The sequence below is a fragment of the Myxocyprinus asiaticus genome, chromosome 5, assembly GCF_019703515.2.
Source record: "Myxocyprinus asiaticus isolate MX2 ecotype Aquarium Trade chromosome 5, UBuf_Myxa_2, whole genome shotgun sequence".
Classification (NCBI taxonomy): Eukaryota; Metazoa; Chordata; class Actinopteri; order Cypriniformes; family Catostomidae; genus Myxocyprinus; species Myxocyprinus asiaticus.
The window spans coordinates 46,449,793-46,475,420 of record NC_059348.1 but is presented as its reverse complement, the minus strand read 5'-3'; the positions used below and the strand labels follow the sequence as shown (position 1 = coordinate 46,475,420).

At 38.3% G+C, this 25,628-nt stretch overlaps 2 protein-coding genes across 3 annotated transcripts in view; one reads left to right on the top strand and one right to left on the bottom strand.

Annotated features, from left to right (window-relative positions):
* LOC127440337 (voltage-gated potassium channel subunit beta-1-like) overlaps positions 1-1,480 on the bottom strand; it is a 53,292-nt gene extending 51,812 nt beyond the window's left edge. Inside the window, exons 1-2 of the mRNA XM_051696875.1 lie at positions 471-1,480; positions 78-301 (exon numbers count right to left, since the gene is read on the bottom strand). Coding sequence (XP_051552835.1) covers positions 78-301; positions 471-485 — 239 coding nt within the window. The 5' untranslated portion in view covers positions 486-1,480. The remainder of the gene's footprint in view (positions 1-77; positions 302-470) is intronic.
* Positions 729-24,176, top strand: dnaaf6 (dynein axonemal assembly factor 6). 2 transcript variants are annotated; one of them, XM_051696881.1, is made up of 7 exons: positions 729-869; positions 19,613-19,710; positions 19,822-19,900; positions 22,057-22,162; positions 22,252-22,348; positions 23,169-23,254; positions 23,377-24,176. In XM_051696881.1, the coding sequence occupies exons 2-7, from the start codon at positions 19,624-19,626 to the stop codon at positions 23,504-23,506; spliced, it is 585 nt and encodes a 194-aa protein (XP_051552841.1). In that variant the 5' UTR covers positions 729-869; positions 19,613-19,623; the 3' UTR covers positions 23,507-24,176. The 2 variants fall into 2 exon arrangements, with proteins under 2 accessions (XP_051552841.1, XP_051552842.1); XM_051696882.1 differs by lacking the exon at positions 19,613-19,710 and having other exon boundaries at positions 784-869.
* The last annotated feature ends 1,452 nt before the right edge of the window (positions 24,177-25,628 follow it).

The following is a 25,628-nucleotide window of genomic DNA, read 5'->3' as shown; positions in this document are numbered from 1 at the left end:
AAGCTATGAAGGAGCAATCATTGTGCAAAATTATTTCCTCTGAGTAGTGTCCTGGTGATTTCCACAAGTTTCCGTACCTGTACTTCATGCCGGTGAGTTTTCCAGTGGACTCTTTAAGAGAAATATGGTGTCTGTGCGAGAAGGAACCCAGACTGCGAGCGATCAGCGCCACTGTTCGGAACCGAGCCCGTGCTGCGCTAGCCGTGCTTGGACTCGACGTGTTCTGCTTGTTTGGTTCGCTTGTGCGCGGGGCCTTCAGCCCATGATCCGTACATGCAAAGGACACCTGCATGGCTGTTAACTGTAAAAGAACTGGCTCAGATTAGCAGGGGATATGACACTGCTCGTCCTGGAAGTTCTGAAGAACAAGGATGCAATTCTGAAGTGCAAAAATCAGATCCCAAAGGTGGAAGAGTTAAGAGTCACCTTCAAGTGAGATTCAAGAGAGGAATTCATAAATCAAAGCTCACTCTTTCTTGCCTCATGCAGCTCTGACTCTCGTCTTTGCCGTTTAACAATAATGTGCTCCTCACCCTGTGCAGTACTGCTTTGCCTCTCACTCCTATCTTCCTTTTTGTCACTATTTCCCCTCCAATGATCTTAGCTGAACTGCCACGGAGATCCTCCCCAGGCAGAGAGGGATGATGATGTGTAGAGGGGGGTGGGGGTTTCTTTAGTTTCTTCAGGCTCCGCACCACACCGAGACTATAAGAGCTGTCAGCATGCAGCACAGGAAATGCACAGCAACGCAACTAAGGACTCAGGGAAAACACACAGCAGGCACCAAACTGGATGACTGATAGACCCTGAAACTCCAGGACAGAGCAGGACACCTTCCAAATCTGGTCCACCCTGTGAGATACTGAGATGTAAGGTCAGAACATAGTAAAACCGAGCTGTGTCCCGCATCTAGATGTCCTCTTACCAAAAAAAACAAACAGGCGAATGCAGTTGGCTGGCACTGAAAACAGTCAGTTTGCTGAGGAAATATGTAAACAAAAGCAGACAGGCAGAGGAGACGACAGAGAGAGAGAGGAAGAAAGAGGATGCGACAGAGAGAGAGAGGAAGAAAGAGGATGCAGCATGATAACTGTGCCTGGAAGTGAAGCAAATAGAAAGAGTGAGTGTGAAAGAAGAGGCATGAAAGCATAGCATGTGAGAATGATGTTCAATCAAAGATGATCAGGACGGAGGAGAGAGAGAGAGAGAAAGGCAGAGGGAAAGAGAGAGAAAGAGGGGGAAAGAGAGTGAGACTGCATGAGGACTGAAATAACTGCAGTCTCTCACCAGCAGCTCAGTGCACAGCGATAGTGAGGACAATCCATCTGGATGGGACTATGTGTAGTGTGTGTGTGTGTGTGTGTGATATGCATGGACACCCTAATAATGCGGATGTCATTCACATTTTCAACTGTGCCACAGTACTAAAACTGAACAGTGTATGATGCAACAGTTAATCGTTGACACAATGTCTTGATATTTTTTGCAGTTAAAACGCATGTAAGAAAATGTTGCTGAGTCTTCTACTAGTCAAATAAAACACAAATGTACAGCCTCGATGTTAAGGCAAATCTCCTGTTTTGGGATTTATTTTTGCACTGTAAAAATGCATGCACTGTATACTCTTTACTCCTGTTACTATACATGCGGCTCGATCAGTAAGCAGATTTCTCCACAGCAACATCATTTCCACACGACACTTGTGCAAATAACAAACATGATATCTGAGAAAGACATTGCTATTTTATTCTCTGTTGGTTTGCTTTATTTCCAGATATTCCAGAGTTGTTACTGTGTTTGTTTCCTTCACGTTCTATCACGACCTGCAGCTGAATTGCACTGCAATAGTGGGTTTCCCTCTTACGTAAAATGGCGTGATTTCTGTGTAAGAGCGCATACGTGAACATGAGGGACAGTCCATATTTTACATTGGTGTGTATAAATGGGTATAGTTTATAGTGTATGTGATTTTCCCACTGTACTCCCAGAAATGTTGAATTCTTTCCACTGTGTTGACAAGTTGTTGGGCTCCATCCTATGACGTTTGTTATCCCGGCCTGTTCCACACATGCACATTCTTCAAACACCCATCAGAACTAAGCTTATGCGTTAACATGGCCACATTAAGCCGCGTTCTAAGAGAGAAACCTAGGTGTGTCAAACTGCTTTCTCTTAATCCCTTAAGGAGTGTAAGGAAACCAGCGCTCTAGTTAAAATTATGTTTCAGAACACTGCTTTCTGCAAAAACCCTGGAATATACTGTCTTTTAAGTGCATGTAAATGTCATCACTGACACATTTACAGATGTTTATTGATGTGTACTGTCCCATGAAATCTAAACTGACTAAGGTCAAGTAATACTTAACCCCCTCAAAAGCAGGAAACCCAGCTTTATCAGGTCATACAATACAATGAGGATTTGTTTCAGGAGTCCTATCCAACAATACCATCTTGAACTCTGCTTCTTAAGTCTCCCTCTTGCTGCAGTAAGATTATGACAATGTAAACAACTGTGAACCAAACTGAACCCGAAATCTCTAGACCCAGATGCAATGGTGATATACAATACTCTCAGACAATACACACATGCAATACAAGTATGGGTTCTCATCAATTATAAACCTGTATCCGATGAAAACCCAAAGGTATGCTGAACTGAACCTGGCCCAAAACCCCACAGTTTGTTGGGTCTGGTCGGGCTCAGATTAGGTAGCAAAAGTCTACTCAGAACAGAATTCCCTGAGGACATTTTCTGGCAATGCTCTCCTAGAACATTCCAGAATCAACTCTTATGACGAAACGTCACTGGGGCAACTTTTTGTGTGGCCCACCCAAGCGTCGCCCTTGGTTCAGATGTTAAATGTCACTCTGATGCCGTATTCTAATCATTTTGGAGTATTCCATTACTTTACCCAAAATTAATTAGTTGATTCTGTCATCCTTTGCTCATTGTTTTATCAATTCATTTTTATATTTATTGTCATGGGACGCAGTTGAGTTGCGGCTCAGAAATTAGAAAAGCACAAAAAATAAAATGTCAATAAGTGAAATCCACTTTTGGAGCACTATATCCCAGGTCTTCCGATGCATTTGATCGCTTTGATGAACAACGTTCCCAACTACCTTAACAGTCAGATCTCGAGCCCATTTAAACATTCTCAAGAACATTATGGCAGCTATGACATCAGTGATGTGTCTTGTGACTGATTATGACATTCTAACAATTGGATGTATATTTTTATAGTTGTGGAGGATTATTATATGTATTATTGTTGTGTGAGTGATATTAATATCTACATATGTATAATCTACATGATATGTAGTGCTAGGTGTGCCTACTCAGGACTCCCTCCATCTGACAGTCTTAACTGAGTGTAAGTGTGTCATTAAAATAAGCTTAATCTGATGCTGTCACACTTTGGTGTCCCGGTTGGAAAACTATTCTGGCACCCTGAGACAAAGATCTCTCTAAACGACCCCTGACAATGAGACTCAGTCAGAGATAACCCACTTTATTACGCTCCGTCCAAATAAAGAGCTCGTACAGGAAATTAGTTTAGTCAAACATGGTTTCGAAAGAGCTCTCAGATGACCCTCTCTGCCTCGTTTTAAACTTCTTAGTTTATCTTATACATGAACGTTAGCTAGGAGGTTTCTCCTCTCCAAGAACAGCCTAGAAAGTGACTGATTTAAAGACACAATTAAATGTGAGAATCTGGTGTGGGCACCACGATAAAGGTATGTTCACACTGACAAGGATTTTATTGCTGGTTGTGGTTGGCAGTCCTACAGCTGGTTGCCTTAAATGTATTCCTGTGCTGTATAACTGGTAATGGCTTTTGAAAATATGATCACAAATGGGATGTATTACCAGTAAAAAAAAATAAAGAAATCCATTCTCTTGCTGCTAAAAAATAAATATTTAAGAGGGAAATTTGTCTGTATATAAATTGCAGCAGTTCATAATGCATCATGTCATGAACAAGATGAACAATTATTTATGCATAAATCAAACTCACTTGGAATACTGACAATTTTTGACATGGTTTTCCAGGCATAATTTCTTTTTTTTGTTTATGTTCCTGGAAGTGCACAGAGATAAATGATATACAGAGAGAAACTGCTCACAGTTACTATTCATTTCTCTATCTTGCCTGCATTTAAATGGTTAGTTCACCCAAAAATGAAAATTCTCACATCATTTACTCACCTTCAATGTATCCCAGGTGTGTATGACTTTCTTTCTTCACCAGAACACATTTGAAGAAAAATAGAAAAACATCTCAACTCAGTAGGTCCTTAAAATACAAGTGGATGGTGATCAGACTTTTGAAGCTCCAAAAAGAACAGATACAGTAGTCAACATAAGTCAACACAAAATCGATCGCTTTTGCTGTGAAAAAGATCAATTTTTAAGTACTTTTTAACTGTAAATCATCGCTTCCAGTCAGCAGCAGGATGCGTGTGACATAATTGCATTGGCACGTGAGACACGCAAGAACTGACGCACGTGCGACATACCCGGAAGAGCAGCACTGTTTACAACTGAGTAGGAGGAAGGCTGTTCAGAAGCTTAGTTGGTTTTGGTTTAGATCTGTATTTGTATCTGTTTCTTTACTCACAGTGGTGCGTTTGTGTGCTTATCCTGGATGTCTCAACCAAGAGAAGAATATGAGATTACGTCTGCAACATGCCAACGCAAATACGTCACACAATAGACCGTGTGAACTCCACCCTCTCTTGAAGACTACTGGAAGCAAAGGTTTATAGTTCAGGAGTACTTAAATATTCATATTTTTCACACCAAAAGCGATTGTATCACTTTAGAAGACATTAATTTAACCGCTGGATTCGTATCAATGACGTTTATGCTGACTGTCTATGATTTTCGGAGCTTCAAAGGTCTAATCACCATCCACTTGCATTTTAGGGACCTACTGAGCTGTGTTCTGGTGAAGAAAGTCATACACACTTGAGATATCATGATGATGAGTAAATGATTTCCATTTTTGGTTGAACTATTGCTTTAACAACAGTATAATTCTCACAGGAGACGGACCACATATACTCCAATGCCTTTACTCCCATTGGTAGTTGGCACGTTACTTGCGTCATTTGCATAACAATAAATTTTTCTGTACTTATTCACATTGCTGGGCATGTCCACATTGCATCGCCAATGATCATTATCATTCATATCGGCTAAAAACTGTGCAGATGTTTTTTTTTGTTTTTTTTTTTGCTGTAAATGAGCTTAATGCCTCTTAAAGACCATAAGATGGTTTGTTGAACATACAAACAGTCTTAATCTGCCAATAACTGGCCAAGGAAATTAGCTATACAGGACCCCAAATTAAATCCTCAACCTTAAATGAGTGAAAGCACTTTGATAGGGAACTAAAAATGTTCATTTGGCATATTATTGGGCCTTTTTATGTTAATAATAATACATTTAAAAGTTTGATTTTAAAGACATTTTTGTTCATTGAACAATTTTGGCACTGTGTCGGTTCTCCAATTGATGTCTAATGTTAAATTTGGGCCCCGAAGCAAAACCAGGTGAGGTCCACTGCCATTGAAGACCTTCGTGGCCCCCCAGACAACAACCCTGGCAGAAATTTCATCTACATGATTTTTTTCTTCCAAAAGTCTGTATCTTCTCTGTATCTTCTGGCTACTGATCGGAGTTAATAATGTTATTTTACCCAGCAGAATTCCCTCCTCCTGGTTCTGGCAAAAGAATAGAATGATTCAACTGACTCATGTGTTTCAAAACATAATCAACACAAATCTTTTATCTTTTATTATGTGATAGACAATTGTTAGCATTACCGTACATTACTTTCACACACTGATCATACAGGCACTTGTGCTTTCATTCCACAAACCCTAAAGACATGATCTAAAAATGAAAAGTATATACATACAGTATGCAACAAACAAGCCTAATTGAAAACTAGCAAACATACATCAAATGCAGTTAAAACCTTCTTTTACATCTTTAATCTTGGTTAAACACGTTGAACTGGATTTTCCGGCTTTGTGAATTCTATTACTGTAAATCCCAACAGCTTAATTTAGTCAAACAGTCAGAAACTGAATCCATAGCTTATTTAATTTGCTAATTTACTTGTGTAAGCCGTTACGGGTCATGTAATATATTCTGTATAATGAATACAAAGTACACAAGTGAATTAAAATGAAAAACTATAGCTTGCAGTATAACTGCAGTTTAAAACTATCACTGGAAAATTAACCAATGCTGAATTAATCACTGTTAAATTTCAAATAAATTAGGATAAATTATTTTAATTATGTCTGTCTAAACTGGCTCCTGATTCTCATATGAAATCAAACCTGTATTGAATTAAATTATATTTATATGAAATTGTAATTGTAATTGTGCCAATAAAACAGAACAAAATAATAGGCTCAGTGCAAAGAACAAACTTAGTATATGTGTTTGTATTTCTAAAAATGAGGAGTGCTTTACTTATTCATTTGTTCACTTCATATTTAGGCGTACATTTTCTCAAGAGCCAGATATGCCACAATAAGGTCAGCCTAAAGTTTAGTTATCTAAAATGCTACTAGGCAATTTGTAAGCCAGTCATATATACCTGTAGATCATTACTTTCCTTATTCCAAACATGAACTGCTAAACACAGATAGCTTTCAAGGGCACTAGGTTATGATACAACCTTATGAATGACTTGTAAATCAGATCACAACTGCAACTCTTGCTGGGGCTCTGGCACTGCCTGGCATTAGTGCAGGCTGCTAGCCCATTTGTTGCAGTAAGCTGGGAAAAGCTTTGGCCATATTTCTGACATCTGATCAGGGCTGCGTTTCCCAAAAGCATCGTAAGACTAAGTTGATCGTAGAGACCATTGGCGCCAATGATTTCTACGATCAACTTAGGCTTAAGATGCTTTTGGGAAACGCAGCCCAGATCAGTGGAATGGTTTGAACTGAATTGCAGCCAATACAAATATGAGATGGAGCACCATAGCTTCTGTAACCTTCTCTGTTACCTTATTCCACTGAAAAATACTATAGCATTTTTTGTGAGCTCTTTCAAAAATCTGACTCATTTAAAGAACCTCTGACTCAGAATCACAAAATGATTAACAGACCAAAATTCAGACTCATGTCATTAAAGATTCATTAAAAAAAAAAAAAAAAAAAAAAACTCAATTTAGACTCCATTTGTTATAAAATTCAGACTCACTTAAAAATACAGTATTTCACTAATTCTTGAGACTTCGGCAAAAACATGTCCCATTAAGAAAAATATTAATTCCATTGAAAATAAATAACATTTTCTTATTTAAAATAATCAGGGTTGATCATCTGAAGGTCTTTTGCACAAATGTAAATTGTTTTTCATATGTTTGCTTTTAATTTTATAAATTATATGATTATATGATAGCCCAGTACCCACAAAATCTTGTCCTCAGACAAGAGATTATCATTTCAATTTGACAAAAAAACTGTGTAAAAAATCATGCCAGATGAAAGAATAGAGTAAAAAACCTTTTTAAAACTAAAAGCAGTGAATTTTCAACAACATTTACTCTTATTTTGTGGTTGCTCAAAATGTGTCCCAAGTTTTTGTCAACACTGTCAGATATTTAAAAAAGGCAATAAAATCAGGCAACCACATGGTAAACTATATTCCCGACGACCCCCTTTCCACCCAACACATCTGGTAAATGCAACAAGGTCAAACAAGCTCCTGTAAGTTTGCGATTTTTTCAATAATTTTTACATATTTATTGATGTTGCTACTGTCACAACCATGACATGTCAACTCTGTCTCTTTTATATAGAAATAATTATTTTAAATTATGACATAAATTCATGCATTTTAAGTAGAGGCCAGAGGCAGCTAGCAACAGAGGGAAAACAAGATGGCTACTGTGTACAACTCATGCATATAATGTAAAAAAGTGTCTTTTTGTCACCACCGTCAGACATAAACACCATCAGGTTTTCTGTCTGATGATGGTGACACATAGTTTGACGGTGTTGACAAAAACATCAAAATCATCCTCAATGGGGGCTTGAATATAATTTATTATCACAATAAATAGTAATATGCGGGTGAACGATGCCTCGTGGTGCCATCTAATAGAGGCACGAAATCACTGTCCTGGACCTACACCATGGCTGTTCCTCGCTAGTGGAATGACCTGCCTAATTCCACCCGCACGGCAGGGTCTGTAGCCACCTTCAAAAAACAACTAAAGACACATCTCTTTCGCGAACACTTAACCCATTCATACTAACATACTACCCTCTTTCTCTTAAAAAAACAAAAAAACACTTTCCTTTGGTACGAGAACTATTCTAGGCTACTTGACACTTGATACACTTATTACATTGTTGCCCTTTTGTTGGATGTATTGCTTCTAATGTTCTCCTCATTTTGTAAGTTGCTTTGGATAAAAGCGTCTGCTAAATGAATAAATGTAAATATGCAAACATAATTAAAGTAATAGTTGATACCATTCACTTTTGGTCAGATGGCCCCAGTAAGCAGTACAAAAACAAGAAGAACTTCTTTCTCCTCTGCAATGTCTCTCCAACACTGGGTTTCCAGAGAACAACCTGGAACTTCTTCGCCACTTCACATGGAAAGGGAGTTCCAGATGGCATTGGAGGAACTGTGAAAAGGACTGCAGACAGCCTTGTACTATGGGGGAATGACACTGTGGATGGCAAGGTCTTCCGTGAGATGGTTGGGAGAAGCCTTTGCAGTACTCAGCTCTATCATATTGCTGAAGGTGACATGCAGACATATGATGCACTTCTTTCTCAACCACTAAAACCTGTACCAGCAATGAGGAAAATCCATCAGGTCACGCCTTATGGAAACAGCATCCATTGCAGATCATTGTCATGTTTCTGCAGTGAGCCACATATGTGCCAGTGTTTCAGCCCAACAGCATTTCAGTTGACTGAAAACACACATGCCAGGGTACAGGCTGAGGAGAATGAAGGCCCTATCACAATGGGAAAGAACAGAGAGCCTCTGGCAATGCTGATGGAGGAAATGGAGCAGGAACCTCAGAGTGGTCCTGATGGGACTACGACAGATATATCTGCTGGTGTCATTAATTGTGGAGATTGGTTTGCAGTGGTTAGCAAAGGCTGTCACTGTGGATGCTCATCATCATGATGTTAAAGCGGAGTTTTTCCACCCTCATGGGCCCAACACATGCTTCCATTCAAAACCAGGTGGAAAGGATATGTGCTTCATACCAGTTGAAGATATTCTGGTCAAACTGATGGAGCCATCATCACCGTGTCATGCAAGCAGGACGAGGGAGATCTACCATCTATCTGCTGAAGTCATGGACTTCATAGATGAGCATATTAATCGTCTACTTCCTGATTAAGCTGACTGAGCATTTTTGAAGATTTTCAAGTCCAGAAATGGATGGCTTTGTTTGTTTATGTTTTCTGATGTTTATGCTTAAACATTGCAATTGTACTGTAGTTTTTATTTTGCTGTTCACTGTTGTAATATTTACAGAAGGATAAAATGTACATGACAAATTGTTATTTGTTGTACCAAATTGTTAAATGAAGTTGTTAAGCAAGGAAGCTTGACTTGAGTGGTGAAAAGGTTGGAATTGTTTGTTGTAATTAGGCCACTGCCACCACCGTCAGGTCTCAGTCACCTCCGTCAGATTGAACTTTCTTTGTTTTAAATTAATATGCTTACAATCTGTTCCTCCAAAACAGTTGGTTTATTAAAGTAATTGTCTCTTTAAAATTAAAAATGTGTTTGTTTGTTTTTTTGTTTTTTTGCATATTTAATGCTAATGATAAAAGTTGCATGATGTAAGATTTTTTTAAAGGAATACACGTGAAATGTGAAATGCAAAAGTGAATATTCAACATTTAACAGCATATATGTGTACCTATGGTGTAGACACAATTATTTAAAAGATCTAAATCTATATAAGACTAAATAAATAGGAATAATTCACTTTTTATTGTGTCTGACTGTGTTGACAAAATAATAATAGTAATAGTAATAATAGTAATGACAGGAAAAACACATATTTTATTAAAAAAATTACAAAATCAGGAGGTTGCTCCGAAATATTGCTTGATCGCTGAGACTTTGTTCTATAAACATATGTTTAGATTTCGTAACATTTAAAAAAAAAACGTTTTTTCAAAATTTAAAACCTGTTTTATCCAAATTCTAAAGAATCAGTGATTTGTATTCAAAATCAGACTCACTTAAACAGATTTGTTCTCAATTCAGACTTTCAGATTTCAGATTCGTTCTCAATTTACTAACTTAAACACATTCATTCTCAATTCAAACTCACTCCAACAGATTTGTTATGAAATTCATACTCACTCAATCAAATTTTTGTTCTTAATACAGTGACTTAAACTATTTATTTTTTTTAATTCAGACTCACTCAAAGAGATTTGTTCTCAATTCAGAGTCACTCAAACAAATTTGTTCTTAATTCAGACTTACTCAAACAAATTTGTTCTCAATTCAGTGACTTAAACAATTATATATATATATATATATATATATATATATATATATATATATATATATATATATATATAATTTTTTTTTTTTCAATTTAGACTCACTCAAACAGATTTGTTCTCAATTCAGAGTAGAGCTGCATGATTCTGGTTAAATTGAGAATCACAATTTTTTTTACTCTGAACAAAGATCATGATTCTCTCACGATTCTGAAGAAAAATGCATATTTCAGTGATTTACAAAACCTGGACATAAGGGTACAGGTTCTGAAAAAATGTTTTCTGTTTCAGTCTATGCAAAAAATGCAATACAGTTGTTAATCAAATATATAAATTTAAAATGTCCTAAGTCCACAAGAGGGTGTAACGAATACATTATAAACCAAACAGCACCTTGTGACTATTGCAAAAAAATAAAAAAATCCTAATAATAATAATAATAAACTATTTAACCTGTTTCTCACATGCTAAGTAAAAAGCAAAACAAGCATAAAAAAGCTTCAGAAACACAGTTCTATGTTAACTTGATATGCAATAAAACACTTTTATTTTACAAAAGTTTTTTTTTATAAATATTAACAATTAAAATTCAAAAAATGAGGCCTTCAGTGTTTCTCTTGTAAAACTTGCTTCAAGCTTGTAAAGGAATTATTCAAGAGTCAGTAATTCAATATAGAACAGAGTAAACAGTGCTTTAATTTTTTTTGGCAACAGTAGCACTTAAAACATTTAAAAATATAATATAAAACATTAAAAAAGGTAATTTAATGCAAAACGAAACTACTTAAATACTTGACACTCTTTACTGTGTGATAGATATACACTATATTGCTAAAAGTATTCGCTCACCCATCCAAATAACTGAATTCAGGTGTTCCAATCACTTCCATGGCCACAGGTGTATAAAATGAAGCACCTAGGCATGCAGACTGCTTCTACAAACATTTGTGAAAGAATGGGCCGCTCTCAGGAGCTCAGTGAATTCCAGCGTGGTACTGTGATAGGATGCCACCTGTGCAACAAGTCCAGTCGTGAAATTTCCTCACTACTAAATATTCCACAGTCAACTTTCAGTGGTATTGTAACAAAGTGGAAGCGATTGAGAATGACAGCAACTCAGCCACGAAGTGGTAGGCCACGTAAAATGACAGAGCGGGGTCAGCGGATGCTGAGGCGCATAGTGCGCAGAGGTCGCCAACTTTCTGCAGAGTCAATCGCTACAGACCTCCAAAGTTCATGTGGCCTTCAGATTAGCTCAAGAACAGTGCGTAGAGAGCTTCATGGAATGGGTTTCCATGGCCGAGCAGCTGCATCCAAGCCATACATCACCAAGTGCAATGCAAAGTGTCGGATGCAGTGATGTAAAGCACGCCGTCACTGGACTCTAGAGCAGTGGAGACGCGTTCTCTGGAGTGACGAATCACGCTTCTCCAACTGGCAATCTGATGGACGAGTCTGGGTTTGGCGGTTGCCAGGAGAACGGTACTTGTCTGACTGCATTGTGCCAACTGTGAAGTTTAGTGGAGGGGGGATTATGGTGTGGGGTTGTTTTTCAGGAGCTGGGCTTGGCCCCTTAGTTCCAGTGAAAGGAACTCTGAATGCTTCAGCATACCAAGAGTTTTTGGACAATTCCATGTTCCCAACTTTGTGGGAACAGTTTGGGGATGGCCCCTTCCTGTTCCAACATGACTGCGCACCAGTGCACAAAGCAAGGTCCATAAAGACATGGAAGAGCGAGACTGGTGTGGAAGAACTTGACTGGCCTGCACAGAGTCCTGACCTCAACCCGATAGAGCACCTTTGGGATGAATTAGAGCGAAGACTGCGAGCCAGGCCTTCTTGTCCAACATCAGTGTCTGACCTCACAAATGCGCTTCTGGAAGAATGGTCAAAAATTCCCATAAACACACTCCTAAACCTTGTGGAAAGCCTTCCCAGAAGAGTTGAAGCTGTTATAGCTGCAAAGGGTGGGCCGACGTCATATTAAACCCTATGGATTAAGAATGGGATGTCACTTAAGTTCATATGCGTCTAAAGGCAGATGAGCGAATACTTTTAGCAATATAGTGTACATTAATACTGATTTGATGCAGTAAGAATGCCTGAATGCCTATAAAAGACAGCATGATGTACACTAAGTCATCACACAAATCTAACATTTTGAAGAATTTGTCCTGTCTGCTTATAAATTAACAGCTGCGTTTGCTTTAATATCTTGTCAAGACAATGCAGATTTAATCCTGTCTGTTTACAGTGGTAGTTCATTAACAGCTGTGTTTCCATTAATATCACCTAATGAGGGGTGTTGTCTGTTACTATAGATTGTACTTTACTGTTACTGTAGACTGCATTATCTATTTATTAAGAGTTGGGGAACTGCAACTCATGTAGGAATGATCGTATATGGGTCATTCCTACAATTCGGTGACATTCCGGCTTTGATATTTTGAAAAATAAAACATACTTTTACAAGTTTCTTCATGTTTCATCATTACAGGGACATATTAAAGATTGTATTAGTCATACTGGTCAAGCTAAATTACTAAAAAATGTAGATGTCCATCCAGTTAAATTGGCAGCATCAGGGTGGACAATAACAGGGTGGACATTCAGTGGATAAATGAGCCACTACATGGTCTGTGATTGATAACTAGGAAACATATTTTTAAACTAATATTTATGATTTTATTTCTGTTAACATAAATACTGTATATTGAAATTTTTAAATTATATTAATTTCCAACACACTCTCATGGCAAAATCGTCAGGATTCATACAACTTTTCTTAATTTGGCTAATTCGTATGATATTGTGCGACTGCACTCGTTTGAATTCCTACAACTTTTACTACAGCCAATGATGTCGCTGGACATCGTTTCCATCTAATATGCAACAATTACTTGCTTCTTTCACCACACAACAGCTTACTATCATGTTTACACACTCTACTGATTGGTTAAGTTTAGATAAGGGGGTTTGGGTAAGGGTATAATATTAATAAGCATGTCCTTAACGCCTCGTGCGCGAAACTCACGCTTACTTCCGCATTAGACATCCGGGAATTTGCACATGATGAAATCGTTCATGAGTTTATGCAAACAACATCGTGCGAGACCATACGAAATGGCCAGCTCATAAATTATGTACAACGTTTCATGAGATCAGGTTGTTAATTTCCCATATATCTTCCCATAATAGGGTCAAGCCACTTGGGTTGATGCATATGAGACCGCTTCAGCACTGGCTTCAGACTCGAGTCTCGAGTTGAGCATGGCGCCACGGCACACATCGCGTGGCCATCACGCCGATCTGCCGCCACTTGTTCAGCCCTTGGACAGACCTTGCATTTCTGTGGGCAGGGGTTCCCCAACAGCAAGTGTCCAGGCACGTCGTGGTCACGATAGACACCTTCAAGCTGGGCTGGGGCGCTGTGTGCAACAGGCACACAGTAGCCGGTTCCCGGACAGGACTGCGAATTTGTTGGAATATCAACTGCCTCGAGTTGCTGGCAGTACTGCTCGCCCTGCGGAGGCTTTTTCCGTTGATCCAGGGCAAGCACGTGTAAGTCCGGATGGACAACACAGCAACGGTAGCGTATATAAACCGCCAAGGTGGCTTAAGCTCATGTCGCATGTCGCAACTCGCCCACCATCTGAGGTCACTGCCGGCCACTCACATTCTGGGCAACCTCAATGCCACACCGGACATGCAGACCCAGTTTTATCGTTGCTGTGTCCGGTGCGTGCTTTGCGCACCTACTTGGATCGCACACACAGCTTTAGACGCTCTGTGCAGCTCTTTGTCTGCTTTGGCGGACAGCGGACAGGGAATGTTATCTCCAAACAGAGATTTCCCACTGAATTGTGGATGCCATCGTGCTGGCATACCAGGCCCAGGCCGTGCCCGCCCCTTTGGGAATACGAGCACACTCTACAAGGAGTGTGGCATCCTCGTGGGCACTGGCCAATGGCACCTCTCTAGCAGACATCTGCAGGGCAGCGGGCTGGGCAACACCCAATAACTTCACGAGATTTTATAATCTCCGGGTTGAGCCGGTTTCGTCCCGTGTATTGTCAGGTATGAACAGGTAAGTGTGCGGGACAGCTGGCCGGGTGTTTCACTTGCGTACAGTGCCTTTCCCCTCCGTGAGGCAAAGATGTGTGCTCTTTTCTCCCATGCAAGTTCACAAGTCTGTGAACCCTGGATGTCTTTCCTCCCAAGCCTGTGGCTGGTGAATTTGGCAGAGAAATTCCTAGCCAGACCCAGTATGTGTGCTTGCATGCCCTGTACTGGGGTAGGTGCTCTACAGGCACTGGTTACCTCCGATAGCACCCTGTGATGTATTTTCCACGGTACGGTCTCCCTATCGGTCGACACACGTCTCCCTTGGGCAGAGCCCTCTCTGCCTCTGGTCTCTATGTTTGCAAAGGTCCTCCCCTTTGGGCAGGACCTACCACTGCGCCTCTTCCGTGTGCGGCTCGTGTACCCACATGACGTATTTGCCACATGTTAACCTCCCCTTCGGGCAGGTTGTGTCTTTTCCCCCTGAAAGAATAGGAAGGGGAAAAGAACACCTTCCCCGATGCGCCAAAGCCGAATCTAGATACTCTGTGGAGAGAAAAAATACAGAGAGAAAAGGCAAGGCCGCGCTTCCATACTAGTTATGTCCACCCCCCCCCCTCCAGGGATATGGGGAACTACACAACGTCTTTTGGGGCACTGGGGGAGGCTACGTGCAGACCGGTGCACCTGCTATTATGCACGCAGCAGCTTGCTTGCACCTGCATCGGCAGTCCACGTAACACAGTTCAGCTAGTTGTGGCATTTTGTATAGGGACCCCTAGTGCCACTATATCGACACAACGTCGAGTGAGTGACAGATAGGGAACATCTTGGTTACTGTCGTAAACTCCGTTCCCTGATGGAGGGAATGAGAATTTGTGTCCCTCTTGCCACAACGCTGTACAACCCGCTGAAATGTCCGGGACCCTGCTCGGCTCCTCAGCACAAAACCTGAATGAGTGGTTGCGAGCCAACTCCTTTTATAGCCGTAAGTCCAGGGGAGTGGCATGCAAATTCCTTCCATGCCTTTTCTCAAAGATCAGAGGTGTTTGGGGCTCCCAAGAGCAAACCCTAGTGTCACTACATCGACACAACTTCTCGTTCCCTCCATCAGGGAACGGAGGTTACGACAGTAACCAAGATGTTTTTCTTTCCTCTCTCTCTCTTCCAGAACAAGAACTTTATGACATATGCAATAAAATGTAATGGCATGTCATGAATAAGTGCGTTTATTGGTATTTTAAAATCCCAATAATGGGAAGCAATTAACATGCAATTGAATGCTATATGATTTTGACTAAATTATCTCGCTTCTGACAGAAAACACGACAGAAGACGTCCACGATTGTCAGTGATCTTTTCCCCAGCCGTTTCTGTCAAGTGTAGCGTCTGTGTTAAGCAACATCCGATATCTCACACAACTCACGCGAAAGGTGTGTGTGTTTCAGGTCCGTTTCTCTCGATTGATGAAACATTCTCAGCAGTTTGTGTGTGTGACGCTAAAATACGGGACAAACTGCACGCGTATGGATTTCATACAGAATGCCATTTTTTTCTCTTAATTACAGGATGATTCCCATTTGGCATATTTTGTTAATTCATTTTACCTGATACTGCTTCAGCATGAGGGTGACTCTCTCCACTCACTGTCATAAATTCCCTCAGCTGATGATGGCGGTGACAATGGTTGTCATGTGCGGGGAATGGTAGAATTCAAGTGATAATGCACCAATTACAACAAAGAATCTCCAGTTTTACAAAACAGCATCCAATACAGTTAAAGGGAAACTAACGACAGTAGATTATGGACTTCTGAAGCAGCAAAACAAGTGGGTATACCGAGGGTATATGCAAATATTGATCCTTAGAAGTTGTTATAGGCAAACAGCCATGGGAAAAAGTAAGCATACGTGTGTATGGCCCCGACTACACCACTGTTCTCAATTCAGTCTCACTTAAACAGAACTGTTCTCAAATCCAGACACACATTCTGATTTGTTCTTGATTCAGACCCACTTATGCAGAACTGTACTCCAATTCAGACTCTCTTAAACAGCTTTGTTCTCCTATTTAGAATCACTTCAACAGATTTGTACTCAGACTCACTTAAATACAACTGTACACAAATTCAGACTTAGAAACCTGAGAACAGCAAACAGGCAGAGGAAGAGAGAAGCGAGGATTACTTTCAAGAAGTCTGCACTGAGTGTACAGAGATGAAAAGAGGAGGGCAAGATTAAAGACTGAAAGACAGAGGAAAGACAAGAGAGACCCTGAATATGTGAGAGTGTGGGAAAAAAACGAAAAACAGAAAGAAATATATGACCATACAGAAAGAATGCTGGAGAGAGAGAGAGAGAGAGAGAGAGAGAGAGAGAGAAGAAGAAGAAGAAGAAGAAGAAGAAGAAGAGGGGAGAGAGACAACATGAGTGGAATACTGATAACCATCTTGAGGAATTCTCCCATTACTGCTGCAGGCTCAAAATTCAGCAGTGATAACACACACACACACACACACACACATCAGTGTCCCAGAAAGTGTGTGGGCTAGACATGGCTCTCAGAAGTCTTAAAAAAGAGAATAACTTTTTGATCACCAATGTATGTTATTATATGAAGTCCTAAACATCTATTCTTCTAGTAAACAGGTACTGCACAATTTAACTGCTGGTAAGCAGTAGGCCTAGTGTGTTTTAAATGAGAAACTGACATACTGTATCTCTATTCAGAAAAATTAAGAATAAATGTTCATTGTTAAAGACCCTGAACTATTAAACCACTTTTCTTTGCTTGACATTCATGAGAGGCGATAATCTTACACTTTCCTCACAACATCTCTATTTATTTCTAAACAGGGGCTTGACTGTATGCAGGATGCCAGTGTTCCCTTACATGTACAGCAGATTCTTCTTGACAAATCAAACTGACCATGCCCTCTAGTGGTTGAATTTACATGTGCATACAAACAGGTGAATGGAGACTTGGGCCTTGTTCAGACTGCCACTAAAATCTGATTTTTTTGCATATCCAGATTGTATCCAGATGAGTTTTTGATAGTCTGAACAGCAAAAAACCACATGAAATCAGATTTTTCCTAATTTGATTCAAACCACATCGGGAGGTGGTTCCAAATGCGATTGAAATCTGATTTTTTCAGATGCGTCTCAGTCCGGACACTCTGGCTGCTCAAATCGGATTTCAAATGGTCTTTTGCGTCACTATTAACGCCACACAACGATGACGTCAAAAATCGGTGACTGCAGCACGGAACATCACAATATTTACCAGTCTCCTCCGTCGCTGAGTTTTTCTTGGGCGACGGAGAAGTTCTGCACCGTGACTGGACAGGGCGCTTATTTGGAGAGCGAGATGATGCACCTCCATTTTTCCCGCATCTGTTTTGAAAGCATCGTCACGTGGGTACGCATACGTCGTTACCAAAGCAACCCATGCAGATAGGTTGGTCATGTCTGAACGCGCAAATCTGATTTGATCACTTGCAATTAATAGCGCAGACAGTCTGCCTGAAAAGATCTGAATATAGCCTTACAGTACTCTTGAGGAACAAATGTTTAGCTGTAGTTTTTTTGGATATAACAACATAACAGGCAAATCCATATTTATATACTTGTATATCCAACAACTAGAAAACATAGTTAATTGGTTTGCTCTGTGAAAAAGAAAATACACTATATGTCAAACTCAGAGAAGAGAAGATACATTAATAACAGTTTATATACTACTATATATACTAGTACTATAATCTGTAGCACTAATTTGCTTCCTGAGTTGGAAAAATATGAATGTTTATGAATGTGCATGCACAAGCAGGCAATATGCTTCCAGGTTTCACAGTGGCTTTATTTGTGTGACTGAATGTTGTAGACTCAAGAGTAATACGTGTCTGCCATCTGCTGTGCGATATTTGCTACTGCAAGATCCTTTTTATTTGGGGAAAAAGAAGCTGTTACGGCATGTCATGTGGCAGGGAGGGGGTCCCGTGTCGCCCATGCCTAAATCCGCCACTATAGACATGAAGATATTTTAAGAAATGTTAAAATCTGCACGAAATAAAAATACAGTGGCAGCAACAATTGCATAAAGAGTTTTAAAATAAGTTTTAAAATAACAATCTTTACAAATAATATTAATATAAGTCGTTAAATGTAATCATATGATATTTAATATATAAAATAGGCTTTTATTAAATAATTTCAAATGAAATTATTACATTGATCTTTAAAAGTTTAAAAATAAAAGTGTTTACTATTAATATTGGTCGCAAATATATGTAATGTAATATGTGAAATAGTCCTTTATTAAATAATATAAAATACAATTATTAAATTGATCTATAAAAGTTTTTTTTTTTTAATCATTTAAAACATAATATGGTTATAAACCAATTATAAACCAATAATGGTTATTTAAAATTCATCACGTACTTTTTTTAATAGGCATTTTAAAAAATATATATTATTTTAATTAATGTTATTTTCCTTATAAAAATAAAATGGTAACGCTTTACAATAATTAATTTAAATTAATTAAATTAATAATAGATTAAAAAAAACACTTGTTCATTGTTAGTTTAAGTTCATAGTGCAGTAACTAATGTTAACAAATACAACTATTGATTTAAAAAAAAGTGTCAGAGTATGTTGAAATTAACATTAACCAAGATGATTAAATGTTGTAAAAGTATTGCTCATTGTTAGTTCATATTAACTAACATTGTTAATAATGTTAACAAATGGAACCTTATAAAATGTTAGGCTATATATATATATATATATATATATATATATATATATATATATATATATATATATATATATATATATATATATATAAACACTCGACGCCTAGCAACGGTTGCTAGCACATTCTGCTTGAAGTCTCCATGTCAACGGTAAACGAGGCCCCCGGAAGTGCAGCGTGGCCACGGTTCACGTGAGCTAATACCATACAAAGTTTTCACAAACCTTAAACTAGTTTTCTTGTTGTTTAAATTTAAAAGAAACATCAGAGATGGAGAGTGTTGCGTCCGTGCAGGATCTGCAGGCGCTGTCTGCTCTGCTCTCCCCACAGGACGAGGATGAGGAGCAAGATCTCCAGGTTTAAGCTCCCAAAACATGTTCGGCGATATCTATCATGCTTTTCAAATTGTCTACTCTAAATTTTCAATTAATGGGGTAAGTACCTAAATATTTTGTTGTTGTTTTGTAGAAACTGAAGCCTATGGCGAGAATGGGCCCAGGACACATCGGTGCTCCTTCTGCACCTACGGGGGAAAACAACAAAGAGGGTATGATATTAATTATACGAATAATTAACATAAATGTAAGTAATATAAATAATTCTGTAATTGAATGCGTAAAAATATTTTTTTACGAATAAAATATAATAAACCACAATTCATTTATGTATACTATACATATATATATATATATATTTACTGTATATATATACTGGCGTCCAAAATTTTGGAATAATGTACAGATTTTGTTTCTTTCGATGGTCTGAAATCCTCAGAGGTAAAATGCACTGCACACCCTCCAATATTTGAGAGAATGTAAGGGTGTACTGATATCCAGGTTCAGCGCGATAAGCCAGAGCTTCAATTGCTCATGATCATGTATAGGCAATCAATGAAAAGTTTATATTTTTCCCGGCATGCATTTTCTTTTTGAAGGTTGAAGCATCGAGGAGACACACACCAAACAACCATTTTGAACAATACACTTAAACAAATACAAATCTACAGCAAATACAATTAACTTTTGTATAGCGCTCCTTCTCTTGTAAACAATGACACGCTTCCTGCCTCCTCCTCCACATGTCATGTGACCTTACCAATGAGCTTACGTCATCCCTCTCATGAGCACACGTCACAGAGATGTACCGAAGCGAACATTTGTAGTTAAAAAGTATATAAGTATTGTTTTGTTTCTAAAAATAATCAATTGTTCGGGTTCAGAAGAATTTTATTTGTCGACTGGAGGCGTGTGGCTTATTTTGATGCACCCTAAATATGCATTTTGTACCGTCAAAAAAATGGAGGACATTCACTTGCATTGTTTAGAGGAGGAGGCCTGAAATGAAATCCTAAAAGTCTTAAATTCTGTTTTGATGAAGAAAGAAACTCAGATACATCTTGGATGGCCTGAGGGTGAGTAAATTATCAGCAAATTTTCATTTTTGGGTGAACTATTCCTTTAACATTGTGTTTGTTTTTGAGTTGCCACAGTATGCAATAGACTGGCATGTCTTAAGGTCAATATTAGGTCAAATATGGCAAAAAAGAAACAGCTTTCTCTAGAAACTCGTCAGTCAATCATTGTTTTGAGGAATGAAGGCTATACAATGCTTGAAATTGCCAAAAAACTGAAGATTTCATACAAAGGTGTACACTACAGTCTTCAAAGACAAAGGACAACTGGCTCTAACAAGGACAGAAAGAGATGTGGAAGGCCCAGATACAACTAAACAAGAGGATAAGTACATCAGAGTCTCTAGTTTGAGAAAAAGACACCTCACATGTCCTCAATTGACAGCTTCATTGAATTCTACCCACTCAACACCAGTTTCATGTACAACAGTAAAGAGAAGACTCAGAGGTGCAGGCCTTATGGGAAGAATTGAAAAGAAAAAGCCACTTTTGAAACAGAAAAACAAAAAGAAAAGGTTAGAGTGGGCAAAGAAACACAGACATTGGACAACAGATAATTGGAAAAGAGTGTTATGGATCTTAACCCCATTGAGCTTTTGTGGGATCAGCTAGACTGTAAGGTGCGTGAGAAGTGCCCGACAAGACAGCCACATCTATGACAAGTGCTACAGGAAGTGTGGGGTGAAATGTCACCTGAGTATCTGGACAAACTGACAGCTAGAATGCCAAAGATATGCACAGCTGTCATTGCTGCACGTGGAGGATTTTTTGATGAGAACTCTTTGAAGTAGTTTAAGAAGTTCTGAATTTTTTTTTTTAAATTGTAATAGTAATTTTTCACGTTATTAATGTCCTGACTATACATTGTGATCAGGTGAATGCCATTTTGGTGAATAAAAGTTCCAATTTCTTTCCATAAGAGCAAAATCCGTACATTGTTCCAAACTTTTGGCTCCCAGTGTATGTATGTGTGTGTGTGCGTGTGTGTGTATGTATGTAAAAAAAAAAAATATATATATATATATATATATATATATATATATATATATATATATATATATATATTAATTACATGTACATAGTATCATAAATTATTAATAACTTTAAATTGATTTATAACAGACAAGTTATGTTTATTATTTTTATATGTCACTTCAAGTAAGCTGTGACATTGACATAGGACTAGATATGGCATGTTACGCTGTTATCATTCAGAAGTGTGTTATTGAGCGTATTTTTGATAATATAAGAAGATAGATTCTGTTAAGGAGTTATCTCTCTATTTCCACTAGGTAGCACTGCCTATATGAAGAAGAACAGCAAAGATATCTGGGATGAGGGGGAAGTGACTGAGGGGGCGCACTTTATTGACATCACAGACCCAAGGCCCCAGCCAGAGTAGGAGGAAAATACAGTAAAAGCATGTCACAATCCTTTAATATACTGAGGACCATTAACAGTGTCTTGCTGTGTGTGTGTTTGTTTAGGTACGAGATTGTGTTGAAACAGTCTGTTAGGACTGAAGACTTGTTTCTTGGCTTGAGCAGAAAGGACCCCTCATCCATGTGCTGTGATAGCATGCTGGTATCCCTTCTCATTCTTCACTCATCAAATCCGAAAACAACCTTAATACAACCTCCATATAAATTTAGCGTGTCATTACTCATAAAATACAGTTCAGTTTAGTGTCACAAACACTATATGGCCAAAAGTTTGCAGATAACACCTTTTAATGAACACGTTTGGCTATTCCATTAATACTAGTGAAGACAAATCTTATTGCTACAGCATACAATAGCATTCTAAAGAATTGTGTGCTTTGAACTTTGTGGTAAAAGTGAGGCCCATAAAGAAACAGTTTACTGAGTCTGGTGTTTGACCCCACTGATGCTCTTGTGTCTAAATGGGAGAAAATCCAGCTATACAGCTATATTCCAACATCAAGTGGAAAGCCTTCCCATTAATCCCTATGGTTTTAAAATGGGGCTGTCTGAAGAGTTACTAGACAGATATATGCATCAGTGAATGCATAACAAACAGTTAAAATTTTTTTATCTCTACTCGAGCCATCATGGCTTTCACACTGAAGTCAACAGAAGACAATAATTTTATGAATGAGTTGCACATTTCTTCCTTTAACCACATTGGAATGCCTTGCCCCATAGATTTCCATTGAAAGTGTGATTTTTTTTTTTTTTTTTTTTTTCTTGTTGAAATTACTTTCTGCAGTAATCATCAGCATGCTACGTAAACTGTCAAAAGAGCTTCAAATCCATGGATCCAGCTGGGGTTTGACTGTCTTCCAAAGGCTGAGCTGTTGCTTCATTTCAAAAGCTATAGCAACATCGTCTCATCTTTAGTCTCACAATCTCTCTCTCTCTCTCTTTCTCTCTTTCTTGCTCAGGTGAGAGTTAAACTACCAGGTACAAGAGCTTCCGATTTAGTGTTGGATGTGAGAGAAACATTTCTTGATCTCAGAACTCCAAACTAGTGAGTCTACATCATACATGTATAGCTAAAACATAACAGCTATGTTTGCCTTGTATTCACTGGGAAGTGTACATACTGTATTTGTAAATGACTTTGCATGTTTCTTGTGTTTGTCTTGGCAGTAAGTTAGGTCTTCACCTGCCTCATCCAGTCCACAAACAGGAAGGAAATGCCAGATTCATCACAGAAAGGGAAGAACTGGAGATTACACTGCCCATGAACAGACCAATGGACTGCATCAACCTGGCCTGAGAGAGAGACAATGAGAGAGAATGAACCATGAGCTGCATCAGCTTAGACCTGCAAAGGGACTAAAAATGCATTAGCAATTTCTAGGACTGTAGCTGCAGTCTTACATTTGATAGACAGTTTTTAAATCTAACCTTGTAAATGGCCTCTGATTAAAGTACCTCATTAATCATCAATTGTATTAGCTCAGAACCAGGAAATAAAGTTGCATTGAAATTTTTCCGCGAATTCAGCTAACAAAGGAGTGAGATGGAAAAGAGGAACTGGTGCCTTTGTAAGAAGTCCCTATAAATGTTGTCCTGTTTTTTACTATTACAAAACTGTTTTATTTCTCCTGTAATGCTTAGCATAAAAAATTGTTAATCCTTTCTATTCGTGATGTTTGTAGTGATTTTTCCAATAGCATATTTTAAAGCAAACTGTGTACAAATGACAAAGTGTCTCAGCATTGGCTTATCTGGTAGAGATTAAAGATAAAAAAGAACACAATTTATTTATTTATTTTTGGAAATTTCTAAAACCTTAACTGCAGTGATAAAGTCCTCCTTTAACTCTTTAATGCATGAGTGTTTCACCAAACATCACAAGACACACTCAGGTCTTTAGAGGCCCAGCACTTATATCTATCACAAATGGATCTACAAAATGCCCAGATAGTGTAAAATTTGTAAAACATTTTCAAGACAAATAGTAAATAATAAAATAGAATATATTCTGATAAATTTTGATGTTTTTTCCTATATCAAGGAGATGATGCCACAATTCTGGAACAGGATTCATTACTTTCACACTGAAATTTCATGAGACGCAACTGGCTGTGACACATATTGAGCTGCACAAATCACATAAGCTACACATATGTATTTTCTCAAGCACCTTTTGAACCTAAGTAGATGTATGGTTTACATAATTTCAGTAGTACACCCAAATGACAATAACCGAATCATACTGTTCATGTGTTACACTTGCTATAGTTTACTTCCACATTGCTTCTTCATCAAATAGCAATGTCAAATGTACAGTAAATCAGGTCAATCACTGAAACAACAGTGCCACCTTGAGCAACAAATGGCTTGTATAATATATACTGTATGTGTACACGCATATGCAATACTGATAATTCACCAATGTTGCACAGAAAATTGACATGATATAGTAGTCATTTGTATGAATACAGTACTCTTTTGTCTTGTGGTAAACAAAGAAATAAATATCCTGTGATAGTTAACTTTTATATGGATCTGAAATAATCATATAAATATGATTTATGAAAGCACAAAAAAGTGACACTATTACATACAGTACCAACAGTCTAATGACCCTATACACTTTTGGTACTTAACACTTGTGCACCAATAAAAAAAAGTTACTTAGAGGACAAAAATGTCCGCGTCAAAAAACTGCCATAAAAAATTATATATTAATATTATTTTCCACTTTCACTGACATTTTAACCAACATCAGTCCTGATCATAACTACCAAATATTCATTCAGTTTCAGGATTTTAACCATTTAAATGCCACTTTGTTTACATAATGCCACTGTTGTTTGTTTGTTACACACACACACACACACACATACAAAACACACTCTGACATCCATGCCAACACACCCACACAATTTTAGCTACATCATTTATTCAGTTGGCCTGCAGTGCTCTATAATACAGCAAACAGAAAATAGGAAAAAAGCATATATTTGCTCCACAGGCTAAACATGAGAAAAATGGCGCTATCTGGTGGAAAATATTAAAACTTTACATTTTGAAGCCAGGTCTCCGGAATGAAAGCATAATATCGTAGAATTCATGATTTTATGCTTTAATGGCACTGGGATCAATATTGCAGTTTCAATGGGTTTCAATGGGGACATTTTTGACCTTAAGTTCCTGAGTGTAACTATTTTGTGTACACAGTATATTATAGATGTATTATAGGAACTGAGATTGAAATATCAAAATTCCCCCAAAAATACATACCTTTGGCAAAAGTTATGCCGTTGGCATTAAGAAAAATGAAAAAGAAAAAAATGGCCCGAAGGTCGCACAAGGGTTAAGCAAGTATATATATATACATACACTATATTGCCAAAAGTATTCGCTCATCTGCCTTTAGACGCATATGA